This window comes from Rhinatrema bivittatum, chromosome 2 (assembly GCF_901001135.1).
Source record: "Rhinatrema bivittatum chromosome 2, aRhiBiv1.1, whole genome shotgun sequence".
Lineage (NCBI taxonomy): Eukaryota > Metazoa > Chordata > Amphibia > Gymnophiona > Rhinatrematidae > Rhinatrema > Rhinatrema bivittatum.
Genome location: NC_042616.1, coordinates 642,506,969 through 642,522,768, shown reverse-complemented (window position 1 = coordinate 642,522,768; position 15,800 = coordinate 642,506,969). Strand labels below are relative to the sequence as shown.

General features: G+C 42.9%; 1 protein-coding gene across 5 annotated transcripts in view; it reads right to left on the bottom strand.

The window, feature by feature from the left end:
• Positions 1 to 15,800, bottom strand: part of UBXN2B (UBX domain protein 2B) — a 112,957-nt gene that overhangs the window by 55,251 nt on the left and 41,906 nt on the right. For all 5 annotated transcript variants that reach the window (XM_029591333.1, XM_029591336.1, XM_029591338.1 and 2 more), the window contains exon 3: positions 10,565 to 10,730. In XM_029591333.1, the coding sequence (XP_029447193.1) occupies positions 10,565 to 10,730 (166 nt within the window). The remainder of the gene's footprint in view (positions 1 to 10,564; positions 10,731 to 15,800) is intronic.

Genomic DNA, 15,800 nt, shown 5'->3' with positions numbered 1-15,800 from the left:
AGTAAGTATGAAGCGAGGACCACATAGCGGCTTTACATATATCCATTATAGGAACCTCCCGTAGGTGAGCTACTGACGCTGCCATCGCTCTCACCTGATGGGCCTTTGGCGAACTGGTCAGGGTCTCTGATCTTTTATTGTAACATAACTGAGTGCACTGCGAAATCCAAGTTGAGAGAGTCCTCTTGGAGACCAGCAGACCCAGGGCACTTGGGTTGAAAGAAACAAATAGTTGTGAGGTTCTAGATTCAGAGTGCGTTCTATGCTTATAATAGGCCAAGGCTCGCTTGCAGTCTAGTGTGTGGAGCCGCCTCTCACCCTCGTTTTTGTCCAGGCGTGCACGAGTCATCGTGCAGACATCATGCAAAATTCCCAGGCAGAGGATGCAAACCTCATGTGGATCCGTGATGGACATGATCTGCGGGCACTGGGGGCACTGACGAAAGTCGGACGATGCCATGAAAAATAATTGGCGCGCAGTTGATGAAAGGGGGCCACCGAGAAGTGGGATACCAGGAATCGATGGCGAACGGAAGGAAAATATTTTCTACCTACCTCGGCGAGGCACCGACCGCAAAGAGGGGCCCAACGATGGAACGGGAAAAAACCTAACCAATTTTAAATAAGCAAAAACGAAATAGAGCAGAGCTCCAAAGCCGCGAGGCAACTGCACCGGGGAAAAAGAAAATCTGAGGGGGGATCTTGCATGAACGCGTGGATAGTGGCAAGCTGGGCATGCTCAGTGTGCTGGTCAAAGCTCCTAAAAACTTTGACAAACATTTTCTGTGCCGGGCTCCATCAGATGATGTCACCCATATGTGAAGACTACCATCCTACTTGTCCTAGGAGAAAATATATACTACTCCTACGCGGACGGCATATATCTACTAATCCCTCTTGACCCAAACCAAGAAAAGACAATAACTAAACTCAACAACTGCTTAGAAAAATATCCAACTGGTTATGCCAAAAAGAAGCTAAGCTTAAACCCGCAAAAGACAGAAGTACTATGATTTGGTAATAGAGAGCTCAACTATCCTCATCCAAAAGTGACCCATGAAGGAACAGCTCTCCCCAGAGCCGGGGCTATATACTGAGCTCTCGACACACCACTGAGGCCCAAATCCTAAAAGTAATTAAATTAGGCTTCTTCCACCTTTGCAACCCCATCATGTCAGCTTTTTCCTACATGGCATGTCCTTCATTACTATCATCCATGCTTATGTGTACTTCTAACTAGACTACTATAATGTACTGTACATTAGGCTCCCAAATAAACTTTACAGATGTTGTCAATTCATGCAAACTGTGACCACCCATATTTACAGAATGTAAACAAATTAGAAAAATTTACTTTAATACTAAAAACCCTATACTGACTCCCTACATTGGCACCAAATATAAAATACCAATACTTTATTTATTTATTTACAATTCTTATATTCCGTATCTTCCTAGCAACCTATCATGGATTACAATAAACAAACACAGTTAAAATCAATACAGCATAAGAATTAAAACATAAAAACTAATAATTTAAAATCTTTTAAATGTATTATTATAACAAATTGCTTTTATTTATTTCCTGAAAACTTTAATGTCCTTTTATTCCCACAACACCACAGCAGGGCATTTCACAATATTGGAACCAGATAAGAAAAAGCTCTTAAACGGGTTGTCTGCAACCTATAAGCAAGTTTGCTTACCGTAAACGGTGTTTCCGTAGATAGCAGGATGAATTAGCCATGCTGTCTGGGAGCGCCTCGCGACCGGTCAGTGGGCGGAGTTTTCTCAGTTAGTACAGAGTTTTGAACTCTGTATGGCTGCGCGGTGAGCTTCCCGCGCGATTGCCTTGTTACATCAGTCTCTTGTAGCCAAGCGAGATGAACGTGGAAAACGTTTTTGGTAAAATCTGTAGACTGTCTAGGGAGGTGGGATGGGATCGCATGGCAAATTCATCCTGCTATCTACGGAAACACCGTTTACGGTAAGCAAACTTGCTTTTGCCCGTCGATGGCAGGGCTGAATTAGCCATGCGGTCTGGGAGTCCCAAGCTCCCGGGTTGTGTCCATATAATACGTTTTTCCAATTGAGGACACTACCCTTCAATAAAGGTAGACAGCTTACTCATCATGAAGGGTTGACAAAACTGCTGAACCTAGAGCTGCATTGAAAGTTGCTTATTGTCCAATACAGTAGTGAGATGTGAAAGTATGAAGAGAAGACCAGGTTGCCGCTTTGCAGATGTCCAGCAGCGGAACTCTTTTCAAATGTGCAACAGATGCTGCTGTTGCGCGTATCTGGTGTGCTTTCAGTTTGTTGCTCAAAAGCAGAGAACGTTTATTGTAGCAGAATGCAATGCATTGGGATAACCAACTAGCAATGGTTCTTTTGGAGACAGGCTGGTTTGGATTATTAGGGTTAAAGGAGAGGAACAATTGAGATGGTCTTCCTTGAGATTGAGTTCTGTGTTTGTAGTAAGCTAATGCTCTTTTACAGTCTAAAGAGTGCAGAAGCTTGTCTCGGTCATTATGATGAGGTTTAGGTTTAAAGATTGGCAATGTAATTGACTGGTTTATGTGGAAAGCTGATACTACCTTAGGAAGAAAGATAGGATGAGGCCGAAGAGTGACTTTATCATGGTAAAATTCTAAATAAGGAGAATAGTGAACCAAAGTTTGTAGTTCACTTACTCTCCATGCTGATGTGACTGCCACTAGAAAGACCGTTTTCCAGGTTAGGTATTTGATGTGGCATGAATCTAATGGCTCGAAAGGAGGCAGCATTAGTTGTTCGAGGACTATATTTAGATTCCATGGTATAGGTGGTTTTGACACCGGTGGCCTTAGACGTAGCATGCCCTCATGAATCTGGAGATTAATGGATGGTTGGAAATGGGAAATCCGTTGTGAGCGTGGTGGAAAACTGCAATAGCATTAACATGCACACAAACTGAAGCCAGCGCTAAACCAGCAAGGTAGAGTGTATGAAGATACTCCAGGAGTTGTGTGGCTGATGATGAGAAAGGGTTTAGCTTTCTTTGTTTGCACCATTCCTTGTAATGATGCCACTTTCCTGCATAGTTACATCTAGTTGAAGGTTTTCTGGATGCAATTAGAATATCTTCATGGAGCTGGCAGATCCAGATGGTTTATTAATTGCCTTTCAATCTCCAAGCTGTCAGGTGGAGGGATTGATGCAGTGGATGAAGGAGGGATCCCCCTTCCTGAGTCAACAGACGTGGATGGGTCTCCAGTGGGCGAATGGATAGTCGTATTAGGTACGGATACCAGGGCTGTCTTGGCCATGCCGGAGCTATGAGGATCATATCCGCTATGTCTCGGATACATTTTTGAATCGTCCTTGATATTAGCGGAATGGGAGGGTAGGCAGATAGTAAGCCCTCTGTCCATAGAATGAGGAAGGCATCTGGAGCGTGACGCAGTTTGCTCGGGTAAATGGAGCAGAATATTTTTGTTTGACGGTTGTGCTCTGTGGCAAAGAGATCTATCATCGGGTTGCCCCAGCATTGAAAGATTCTGGTTGCAACTTCCCGATTTAAAGTCCATTCATGTGGATGAAAAATCCTGCTGAGGCGATCCGCCATGACGTTGTCTAAGCCTGGAAGGTAAGTGGCTTGCATCAAAACTTCGTTTGCTATTGCCCACATCAGTATTCGAAGTGTTTCTCGACAAAGGATCCATGAACCTGACCCTCCTTCCTTATTTATGTAGAACATGGCAACTTGGTTGTCTGTGTATACCATGAGATGCTTGCCATGAACTTGAGGAGAGAAGGTCTGAAGTGCCTTCCAAATGGCTCGAAGTTCCAGAAGGTTGACCTGGTATGTGCTCTCCTGTGTAGACCAGAGACCTTGAGTCTTTAGTTCGCTCAGATGAGCTCCCCAGCCCCTTCTGGATGCATCCTTCATGAGGGTGAGTTGATGGGAGGTAACCGAAAGGGTGCTCCTGAGGTCAAGTTGTCGGTGTTCTTCCACCAACGAATGTCGATGCGCATTTGGGTGGTGAGTTGTATCTTGGTTGAGAGGGGCTGAAAGTATTGAGACCATTGATTCTTTACTCCCCACTGTAAGCAGCGCATATGTAGTCTCGTGTAGGAACTACATGGATAGCCACTACCATATGACCCAGTAGCTGAAGGACTTGACGTGCCGATGTATGTGATCGGTTGCACAGACATCGAGCCAGTGAGGATAGAGTTTGAATCCTGTCCTGTGGGAGGTATGCTCTCTGTTGTGTTGTATTGATGAGCGCTCCAATGAACTGTAGCGTGTTGGTTGAAGGTTGGACTTTTCATAACTGATTATGAAGCCCAAGGTCTGCAGACAGTTGATTGTTTGGAACGTGTGAGTTCGTAGAGTAGCCTGATCCGAGGCTACTAAAAGCCAGTCGTCCAGATAGGGAAAAAATCTGGATCGACAGTTGTCTGAGGTGAGCCACCACCACCGCTAAACACTTTGGGCCTGATTTTAAAAAGCATTTACTCGAGTAAAAACCAGGTTTACTGGAGTAACTTCACTTTACTTGAGTAAGTGGGTTTTTGAAAATTGCTACAATTTATGCCATTGATTGGTCTATAGGATTTATTCACATAAGTGCAATTTACTTGAGTAAATGGCTTTTGAAAATTGCTACAATAGTAGCTACATTTACGCATGTAACTCCTTTGAAAATTACCCCCTTGTGAACACTCTTGGGGCTGAAGACAGGCCAAAGAGTAGAATCTTGTATTGACAGTGATTGGTCTGAGCTTGAAAGCAAAGTTATTGCCAGAAAGAAGGGTGCGTGGGGATATGAGAGTATGCATCCTTCAAGTCTATGGAACACAGCCAGTCGTTGGCTTGTAGTAGGGAAAGAATACTCTTGAGAGACGTCATCTTGAATTTTTCTTTTTGAATGTGTTTGTTGAGATTCCGTAAGTCTAAGATTGGTCGAAGACCTCTGGACTTTTTTGGAATGAGAAATAATGGGAGTAGAATCCCTGATTTTCCTGTGTCCTTGTAATTCTTTGAATGGATTTTTGGTTTTGTAGATTCTGTAACTATTCTTGAAGGTACAGTGAATGGGTTGATGTATTTCGGGGAAGAGGAATATGAGGGGAGGTCCGGGAGTGTTACAAAATTTATTCGGTAGCCCTCCCTTATGATGTTCAGCACCCAAGCATTTGAAGTAATCGCCTCCCAATTGGCATAAAACAGTTGAAGGCGACCTCCTATGTAAGGTGGTGGAGGTGGCTCGGGATAGCTGAAAAAGATGAAGTCTGTTTTTGAGGAGGTGCTAGTGTTTGCTTTTGTGGCCTTTGTTGACGAGGTCGTCCACAGGACTGATGGGCCTGAGGTTGGTATCTTTGGTGGGAATAATTCTGTGATCGATAGGTATTATATGGCTTAAGTGTACCCTTGGTAGGACTTCTTCCTGAAGGAAGGGTAAAATTTCCTGGATGAGGTATGGGGGTCCATTGGAGATGTGAGTGATAGTACAGTGGTACTCTGTTCTTTAAGAAGAGTAACGGTTTCCCCAAACTTCTCACCAAAAGGATTATCACCCAGGCTCAGTATGTCCACTAACTTATCGTGAGCATCCTCTCAGCCACGCCATCTGGCTGGCCGCTATAGCCGTAGCCAAGGACCTTGTGGAAGACTCAAAGGACTCATAGTCAGATCGAAGTAGATGGCGAAGCCCTTCTTCCATGTCTGTAAAAGGTTGTGGCAGAGTATTTTCAGAGGTTAAACATAAGGGACATAATCTCTGAAGACATTCAAATAAATACTGGATTATGTAAAACTGATGATGTTGAATTTTTGTTGCCAACAAGGAGGAATGGTATACCTTATGGCCAAAATCATCCATAGACTTATGGTCTTTTCCTGGTGGTGAATTGGAATGAAGTTTTGACCGTTTTGCCTTTCAGAGAGCAGATTCCACTACTATTGAATTATGTGGCAGCTGTGTGGAATCGTAAATTGTGGAATTCCGCATACGGTACTTTAAGTCCGTTTTCCTTGATGTCCCACATTTTATGAAGAACTGTATCCAGCACTGTATGTGGTGGTAAAGCTGTTGGTTCTGGAGGCATTTCGAATATTTTCAGTATCCCTAACACCTCTGACCTAGGATCAGGGATCTTTCCCGTTTCGATGTTTAAAATAGAGCCCACTTTCTCGATGAACTTTGCATAGGACAACTCTTTGGGAAGGGAATAAGGTTCCGGGAGTCCTTCTGGAGGGTCAGATGGGAACCCTGTAGATAAACCAGGCGACGATGTCCATTGTGAGTCTGGATTGTCTGGTCGGCCTGGGATTGGAGATAGTGCCAAAGGAGTGGAGTTGGCAATGCAAGTGGCGAAGGCTGAGAAGGCACAAGTGAAGGCTGAGAAGGCGCAAGTGTGCTGTGTTCAGTTCTTGGAAGAAAGTATTTGCCTGCGAAATCTGTAACATCGCTTTAGATGCTAGAGGTTGTGAAGGTCCTGGAAAAGGCCCCATTCCTGAAGGCATTGCTGATATGAGCTCGTTTTGAGGAGGCAGGCCTGAGTTATGGAGAAGCAGAGGGGATTGTGGTCTACTAAGAGAAGATCCATCAAGATCCAAACCTTCGCTAGATGTGGCAGTGTCATGGACAGAGACCAGTTCCACCTGTTTGTGAGAATCTTTCACACCAGGTGTTGTAGATATTACATGCTTAGTTTTTTGTGACTTTTTAAGATGTTCCTGACTTAGTAGTGTAGACTGCGTCAAGACTGGTGTCAAGGGTGTCGGAATTCAAGGTTGAATTGATAGTTTCGCATGTTTTGAGTCATGCTGCTTCGATACGTCGTGTGGAATCGGTGCTGCGCGCTTAGATGCACCTTTGTGCGCATCGTTGCTAGCTCTGTCGTGCACCCCTGTAGTGTGCGCGGCGCTATGCGCCGATGAGTTGTCGGAGCTGTGCGCCAATGTTTTATGCACACAGCTGTGCGTCGATGTCTTGTGCGCGTAGTTGTGCGCCGAGGCCTCGGGTGCCGACTTGTGCGCCGGTGAGTTGTGCGCCCAGCTATGCGCTGATGTGCCGTGCACGCATCTCAGCTCCGACCCGCTGTCCTGCTTCGGCCAATTTGATTTTTTATGAGCCGACTTCCTCAGCATCGATGAGCGGGTTCGAGTGGGTTCAGCGAATTGAAACCCACACGGCTCATGAGGGGATTTCTGTGAAAGAGGAGTTGCGGCCTCAACTCCCTTCACTGGCCCTGGTGGATTGACCGGCCTGGCCGAGGTACCCTCTAGCGAAGCAGACCTTTTAGACGGAGTCTTCTTTGGTCTCTTCGACGGTCCAGGCGAAGACTGTGTGGATGATATCTTTAGCCGCGCAATTTTTTCCACACGTTTTCTTTGTGCCCTGGAGGACATATGACCACAGTCCCGGCAAGAGACCTGGTATTGTTCCGGTCCCAGGCATATATAGCAGTAATGTCCATTTGTAATGGATATAATCTTACCACATTGGCAGTATTTAAATCTGGATGGCTTAGGAGCCATCACTGCCCAGAAGAAATGAAGAAGATAAAAAAATTGAGAAAAAATCTCTTCAGAGACGAGGAGAAAAACCCTGTGTGCAGACTTGCTTGCAGAAAAAAAGAGACTGAGGTAACAAAGCAATCCCGTGGGAAGCTCACTGCGCAGCGGTACAGAGTTCAAAACTCTGTACTAACTGAGAAAACTATGCCTATTGACTGGTCGCAAGGCTCTCTCAGACAGCATGGCTAATTCAGCCCTGCTATTGACGGGAAAAATTCTTTACCACTGGAATTGCTAATAAATCATAGCTTACACTCTCTCAAGTGATATGCACTAACCCACCTCAGCAGGTGCCTCACCATACAGCCCTCCCCCCAACTATACAGTAAGGATAGATTTTAAAAGCCCTGCATGTGTAAATCCCAGAGTTTACATATGTGGCTGGACCTTGTGAGCGCTGGGTGAATTTTCAAAGGGGGCCCGTCCATGCGTGAAAACCCTGGTACGCGCACAAGTGCCAGGCCTCTTCGAAGGGGACAGGGTCCGGGTGGGGAGGGGAGGGCCGGGACAGCACCATTGTACGCTGTCCCAGGGAACCCGTGTGCCGGACGGCGCATGTACATTGCTTCTGCTCCCAAGGAGCAGTAAGTAAAAAACTAAAAAAATTAGAGATAGCTAGTTAGGAATTAGGGGTCGGGGTGGAGAGGGGAAAGGGAAGAAAGGTTATGTAGGGGGGTAGGAAAGTTCCCTCCCAGTCCGCTTCTTAATTGGAGAGGACTGGGAGGGAACTGGGGGAGGCCTAATTACATCACCACGCGTACTCTTACAAAATTCAGTCCCCCTGCTCGCTCCACCTGCACATGCACGTGGATTATAAAATCAGAGGTGCATATGTGCGCGGCCCACAGATTTTATAACATGCGTGCGCCAGCAAGCACGTTATAAAATCAGGGCATCCATATGTGCGCGACGGGAAGCAAGTGCACATGGACGTGTGCACAAATTTTAAAATCTACCCCTAAGCTCACTATTCTCAAGCATGCCTACTGGTGCCAGCTTCAAAGGAAATACATCTTTCCAGCACCAGAAAAAGAACTTTTTCAGGATCAGTCTGAACCCCAAGGAATTCTCTAACAAATAATATTAAACTAGCTCTAAATCTCCTAGCTTTAGAAGACTCCTAAAGACCTGGTTCTTTGAAACTGCAAATAGTGAACACCCATAATAACAACTCTAACTATGAACCCCTATAAATATCCATCATTTTGTTTGTTATACATTGGAACTCCACATTAGGGATCATCCCCCATCTTTAATCTCTGTATATTGTAACTGCTTTATTATACATCGGAACTGATTAGTCTCCTGGTTTTGATTTCTATGTATTGTAACTGCAGCAAGCCAAATGCTACTGTAACATGCTTTGAACTCTCTTGTTGGAAAAGCATAATATATAAATAAACAATGATGATACACTGACTTAGAGAGATGTACAAGGTACTCATGCAGCTTTTTATGACTCAGTAGTAATTTCCTCTTGCTCCTTTGGAACTCCAACTCAATTGGATTCAGGGCTGAGATCTTAGCACACAAAGATAACTTTTTTTCCCTATTTTATATCTTTCCCAGTGTACCTAATCTGGTTTTTGCAGTGGGTCCGTGCACCAGGGCTCCTTCCAGAACTCTGCAAACATAAATCTTAAATCCAACCATGACTCCTTCCCTCATCCCCAGCCCCAGATGGCCCGGGATAGCAGAGGACTAGACTCGGGGATGGAATCAGGCACTTTCCTTGTGGCAGAGCATAGCACTGCCACTGAGTCACTAAACCAGTCCACTCAATCAGTTTTTATATGGAACAAGAAACAGGATCTAAGCATTTATCTCAAACCAGATGGCAAACCTCATCTATTTACAACTGTATGCTCATCTGGCAGACTCCTTCCTAGAAACATGAAAGGACCCGAGACTTCTTCAGACATACCAACTTCGGTGATCACTATCTTTTCAACATCCAATTTGTGAGCACCATAAAATGGATGGTGCAAAGCATCACTAGGGAAGCTAAGGAGGAAAACAAGAAACAGCTATAGAAAACCATTTGGGAAAATGAGCATTAGCAAAAAAAAAAAAAAAAAAATATATATATATATATATATATATATCTATTGTAAAAAGATTTTAGAAAAGGTCCAGCGAGATGGTTCTTCTAGGATGATGAATTGGAAAAATGACTACTGATTCAGCAGTGCACAGGAATCTTACCATGCATGTGCAATAGCTCTCCTAGAAAGATCTACAGATATTCCTCTGACAACAGAAGTAATGTATGTGTGAAATTCTCATCATGTCTACTTGTTGTGAGAGAATGAGAATGCCTTTCTCTGAGAACCATCTCAGTATAAAAAAGGCTCAGAGTGTCAAAAGTTGAGTACCAGTGAGTAATGCCATCTTTTGTTGCAAGTGAAAGTGAAATGGGAAGGTTATATCAAATTAGATCGATATTCAAAAGCCATTTAGATGGATATCTGAAAAGTTCTCTGTACAAATGGTTAGCTGGCTATATTTAAAGCCATATGCAGCTAAATTCTATAATTTAGTCGCATAAAACGAGGGCGTTTTGGGGCGAGTAAGAGGCGCTTCCGGAAGGGCCAGAGTTAGCCACATATGTTACGCCATAGGGCTGTCCTAAAGTTGGCCAGACTTATCCTGCTAACCTTAAGATAGTCAGGGATATTCAACAGTGTGGCTGCGCCACTGAATATTCCCATTAAGTTAGCTGGATAGCTATATCCGGTTAGATTAACTAGCCGTTCCGTGACTTAATATCAACCTCAATATTTTTAATTCACTTTTATTAACACTAACAGCTGTTTTTAAACAGAAATCAAAGTAAAAATAATTAGATCATAGCTGTAATAAGATGCTACTTTTCAAGGAATACTGTATATTATTCTGATAAGTCAGGGAAGAATTAGCAATGACAAACCAACAACAATGCCAGTTTTAATTACCTTTTCACCACTTAGAATTAAATCAATGTGTAACACTTACTTTAGCTTTATTCATATCATCTGAGTATCTTAAGGCTTCATCTAAAGGAACAGCTCCAAGTTCTCTTGCCTGTTTGAAAAGCTCATTTACAATTTTTCCAGGATCATTTTTCTTTGAGTGGGCATCCATCTGCAGATCACTGGATTCTGAATTTCCTGTGTAAAATCTTCAAAAAAATAAGACTCATGAGTGATGTACCCATCCAGAAATAACTAAAGAACATCAACTTTTCAATGAATCATCATTGGGTAATTTGAAAAAAGTTCCTTCTCATTCTGTGAAATAACAAAAATGCATGAAAAAACAATACACAGGAAGATTAAAAGTAATTTATTTTTCTGGTCTGTCTATGAAATAGCAATATTACCTTTACATGCTAGATCTTACAAGTGTGATCTAGAATAGTGGGATATACATTTTGTATTGCACATGTATATATAATATATTGGAGAAATTACTTACTTGATAATTTTGTTTTCCTTAGTGTAGAAACACTGAACTCAAGAAAGAATATAGGTACCCAATCTAGGTACTAAGAACATAAGAACATGCCATACTGGGTCAGACCAAGGGTCCATCAAGCCCAGCATTCTGTTTCCAACAATGGCCAATCCAGTACATAAGAACCTGGCAAGTATCCAAAAACTAAGTCTATTCCATGTTACCGTTGCTAGTAATAGCAGTGGCTATTTTCTAAGTCAACTTAATTAATAGCAGGTAATGGACTTCTCCTCCAAGAACTTATCCAATCCTTTTTTAAACACAGCTATACTAAATGCACTAACCACATCCTCTGGCAACAAATTCAAGAGTTTAATTGTGCGTTGAGTAAAAAAGAACTTTCTCCGATTAGTTTTAAATGTGCCACAAGCAAACTTCATGGAGTGCCTCCTAGTCTTTCTATTATCTGAAAGAGTAAATAACCGATTCACATCTACCCATTCTAGACCTCTCATGATTTTAAATACCTCTATCATATCCCCCCTCAGCTGTCTCTTCTCCAAGCTGAAAAGTCTCTTCTCCAAGCTGAAAAGTCTTTCCTCACAGGGGAGCTTTTCCATTCCCCTTATCATTTTGGTAGCCCTTCTCTGTATCTTCTCCATCACAATTATATCTTTTTTGAGATGCGGCGACCAGAATTGTACACAGTATTCAAGGTGCGGTCTCACCATGGAGCGATACAGAGGCAGTATGACATTTTCTGTTTTATTCACCATTCCCTTTCTAATAATTCCCAACATTCTGTTTGCTTTTTTGACTGCCGCAGCACACTGAACCGACGATTTCAAAGTGTTATCCACTATGACGCCTAGATCTCTTTCTTGGGTTGTAGCACCTAATATGGAACCTAACATTGTGTAACTATAGCATGGGTTATTTTTCCCTATATGCATCACCTTGCACTTAACCACATTAAATTTCATCTGGCATTTTGAGGCCCAATTTTCCAGTCTTACAAGGTCTTCCTGCAATTTATCACAATCTGCTTGTGATTTAACTACTCTGATCAATTTTGTATCATCTGCAAATTTGATTATCTCACTCACCGTATTTCTTTCCAGATCATTTATAAATATATTGAAAAGTAAAGGTCCCAATACAGATCCCTGAGGCACTCCACTGCCCACTCCCTTCCACTGAGAAAATTGTCCATTTAATCCTACTCTCTGTTTCCTGTCTTTTAGGCAGTTTGAAAGGACATCACCACCTATCCCATGAATTTTTATTTTTCCTAGAAGCCTCTCATCAGGAACTTTGTCAAACGCCTTCTGAAAATCCAAGTATATACATATACCGGTTCACCTTTATCCACATGTTTATTAACTCCTTCAAAAAAGTGAAGCAGATTTGTGAGGCAAGGCTTGCCTTGGGTAAAGCCAAGTTGACTTTGTTCCATTAAACCATGTCTTTCTATATGTTCTGTGATTTTGATGTTTAGAACACTTTCCACTATTTTTCCTGGCACTGACGTCAGGCTAACTGGTCTGTAGTTTCCCGGATCGCCCCTGGAGCCCTTTTTAAATATTGGGTTTACATTAGCTATCCTCCAGTCTTCAGGTACAATAGATGATTTTAATGATAGGTTACAAATTTTTACTAATAGGTCTGAAATTTCATTTTTTAGTTCCTTCAGAACTCTGGGGTGTATACCATCCGGTCCAGGTGATTTACTACTCTTTAGTTTGTCAATCAGGTCTACCACATCTTCTAGGTTCACCGTGATTTGATTCAGTCCATCTAAATCATTGCCCATGAAAACCTTCTCCAGTACGGGTAACTCCCCAACATCCTCCTCTTCAGTAAACACCGAAGCAAAGAAATCATTTAATCTTTCCGTGATGGCCTTTTCTTCTCTAAGTGCCCCTTTAACCCCTCGATCATCTAACGGTCCAACTGATTCCCTCACAGGCTTTCTGCTTCGGATATATTTAAAAAAGTTTTTACTATGAGTTTTTGCCTCTACGGCCAACTTATTTTCAAATTCTCTCTTAGCCTGTCTTATCAATGTTTTACATTTAACTTGCCAACTTTTATGTATTATCCTATTTTCTTCTGTTGGATCCTTCTTCCAATTTTTGAATGAAGATCTTTTGGCTAAAATAGCTTCTTTCACCTCCCCTTTTAACCATGCCTTCTTTCCACCTTTCTTAATGTGTGGAATACATCTGGACTGTGCTTCTAGAATGGTATTTTTTTAACAATGACCACGCCTCTTGCACATTTTTTACTTTTGTAGCTGCTCCTTTCAGTTTTTTGTTTTTTTTTAACAATTTTTCTCATTTTATCAAAGTTTCCCGTTTGAAAGTTTAGCGCGAGAGCCGTGGATTTGCATACTGTTCCTCTTCCAGTCATTAATTCAAATTTGACCATATTATGATCACTATTGCCAAGCGGCCCCACCACCGTCACCTCTCTCACCAAATCCTGTGCTCCACTGAGAATTAGATCTAAAATTGCTCCATCTCTTGTCAGTTCCTGAACCAATTGCTCCATAAAGCTATCATTTATTCCATCCAGGAACGTTATCTCTCTAGTGTGTCCCGATGATACACTTACCCAGTCAATATTGGGGTAATTGAAATCTCCCATTATTACCGCACTACCAATTTGGTTAGCTTCCCTAATTTCTCTTAGCATTTCATTGTCCGTCTCACCATCTTGACCAGGTGGACGGTAGTATACTCCTATCACTACAGTCTTTCCTGACACACAAGGGATTTCTACCCATAAAGATTCAATTTTGCATTTAGTCTCATGCAGGATGTTTATCCTGTTGGCTCTATGCCATCCCGGACATAAAGCGCCACACCGCTTCCCAGGTGCTCCTCTCTGTCATTGCGATATAATTTGTACCCTAGTATAGCACTGTCCCATTGGTTATCCTCCTTCCACCATGTCTCTGAGATGCCAATTAAGTCTATGTCATCATTCACTGCTAAACATTCTAATTCTCCCATCTTACTTCTTAGACTTCTGGCATTAGCATACAAACATTTCAAAGTTTGTTTTTCTGTTTTTATTTTCATTCTGCTTTTTAATTGATAGGGATAAGTTAGAATTTTTTTTAGCTCAGGAGAGGTTTTAGTTACAGGCACTTGGACTACTTTTCTTATTATAGGAACCTCACTGTTGGGATGCCCTAATTCTAATGCATCATTAGTATCCTTTGAAGATACCTCTCTCTGAACCAAGCGCTGCTGAGCGACTATCGGCTTTCCCCTTTGTTCTAGTTTAAAAGCTCCTCTATCTCCTTTTTAAAGATTAGCGCCAGCAGTCTGGTTCCACCCTGGTTAAGGTGGAGCCCATCCCTTCGGAAGAGACTCCCCCTTCCCCAAAAGGTTCCCCAGTTCCTAACAAAACTGAATCCCTCTTCCTTGCACCAACGTCTCATCCACGCATTGAGACTCCGGAGCTCTGCCTGCTTCTGGTGACCTGTGCATGGAACAGAGAGCATTTCAGAGAATGCTACCCTGGAGGTTCTGGATTTAAGCTTTCTACCTAAGAGCCTAAATTTGGCTTCCAGAACCTCCCTTCCACATTTTCCTATGTCGTTGGTGCCCACATTTACCACGACAGCCGGCTCCTCCCCAGCACTGTCTAAAATCCTATCTAGGTGACGCGTGAGGTCCGCCACCTTCACACCAGGTAGGCATGTTACCAGGCGATCCTCACGCCCACCAGCCACCCAGCTATCTACATTCCTAATAATCGAATCACCAACTATGACGGCTGACCTAACCCTTCCCTCCTGGGCAGTAGGCCTTGGGGAGATATCCTCAGTGCGAAAGGACAATGCATCACCTGGAGAGCAGGTCCTTGCTACAGGATCCTTTCCTGCTGCGCCTGGTTGATGCTCTCCAATCATGAGACCTTCTTCCTCCAAGGCAGCACTAGGGCTGCCAGTCTGAAGTTGGGATTTGGCTACTATGTCCCTGAAGGTCTCATCTATATACCTCTCTGTCTGCCTCAGCTCCACCAGGTCTGCCACTCTAGCCTCCAGAGATCGGACTCGTTCTCTGAGAGCCAGGAGCTCTTTGCATCGCATGCACATGTACAACTTCTCACCGGTGGGTAAAAAATCAGACATGTGACACTCGATGCAAAAGACTGGGAAGCCCCCCTCTTGCTGCTGGACTGCTGCCTACATCTCAATTTTGATCAGTTCCTAGTTAAGTTTTAGGTTGGTATGGGAGTAGGAATGTGTCTAACGTCCTTTAAATGTATTAGTGAATTAACTATATGTCTGGTAGTGGCCTACCGGGGTCTGATTAAACTCTCAATAAAGTTTTTGTTGGGGTTTGGTTTTTTTTTTGGTGAAAGTGGCACCTGCCTATAAATTAAAGGATGAGCTAGAGGTGGGTGGGCGAAGGATGGGAGGGTTGGGAAATCCAAACAGTCTAACTTCAGTTAGTCAGCCAGAGGGACTCACTGCTCTCTTGATTAACAAATGTTGGTACGTATTCAAACCAAATCACACTACCTCAACACCTTTCCAAGGTGAGTAACTGAGCTGAACTTTTCAACCTTTTTACTTAGGTATACACTGCTCCTAGCTTATTTCTAGCTTCTGGCTACTTTTTGTGGGGTTTTTTGGGGGTGTTTTTTTTTTCTTAAATACAAACACTCAGTTCTGCTTACTAGCTGCCTTATTGACCGACTATTTAAAAATACAATCTAACTTGTTTATTCACTGCCTTACTGACTATTAAAAGCACAAACACACAAACACACTAAA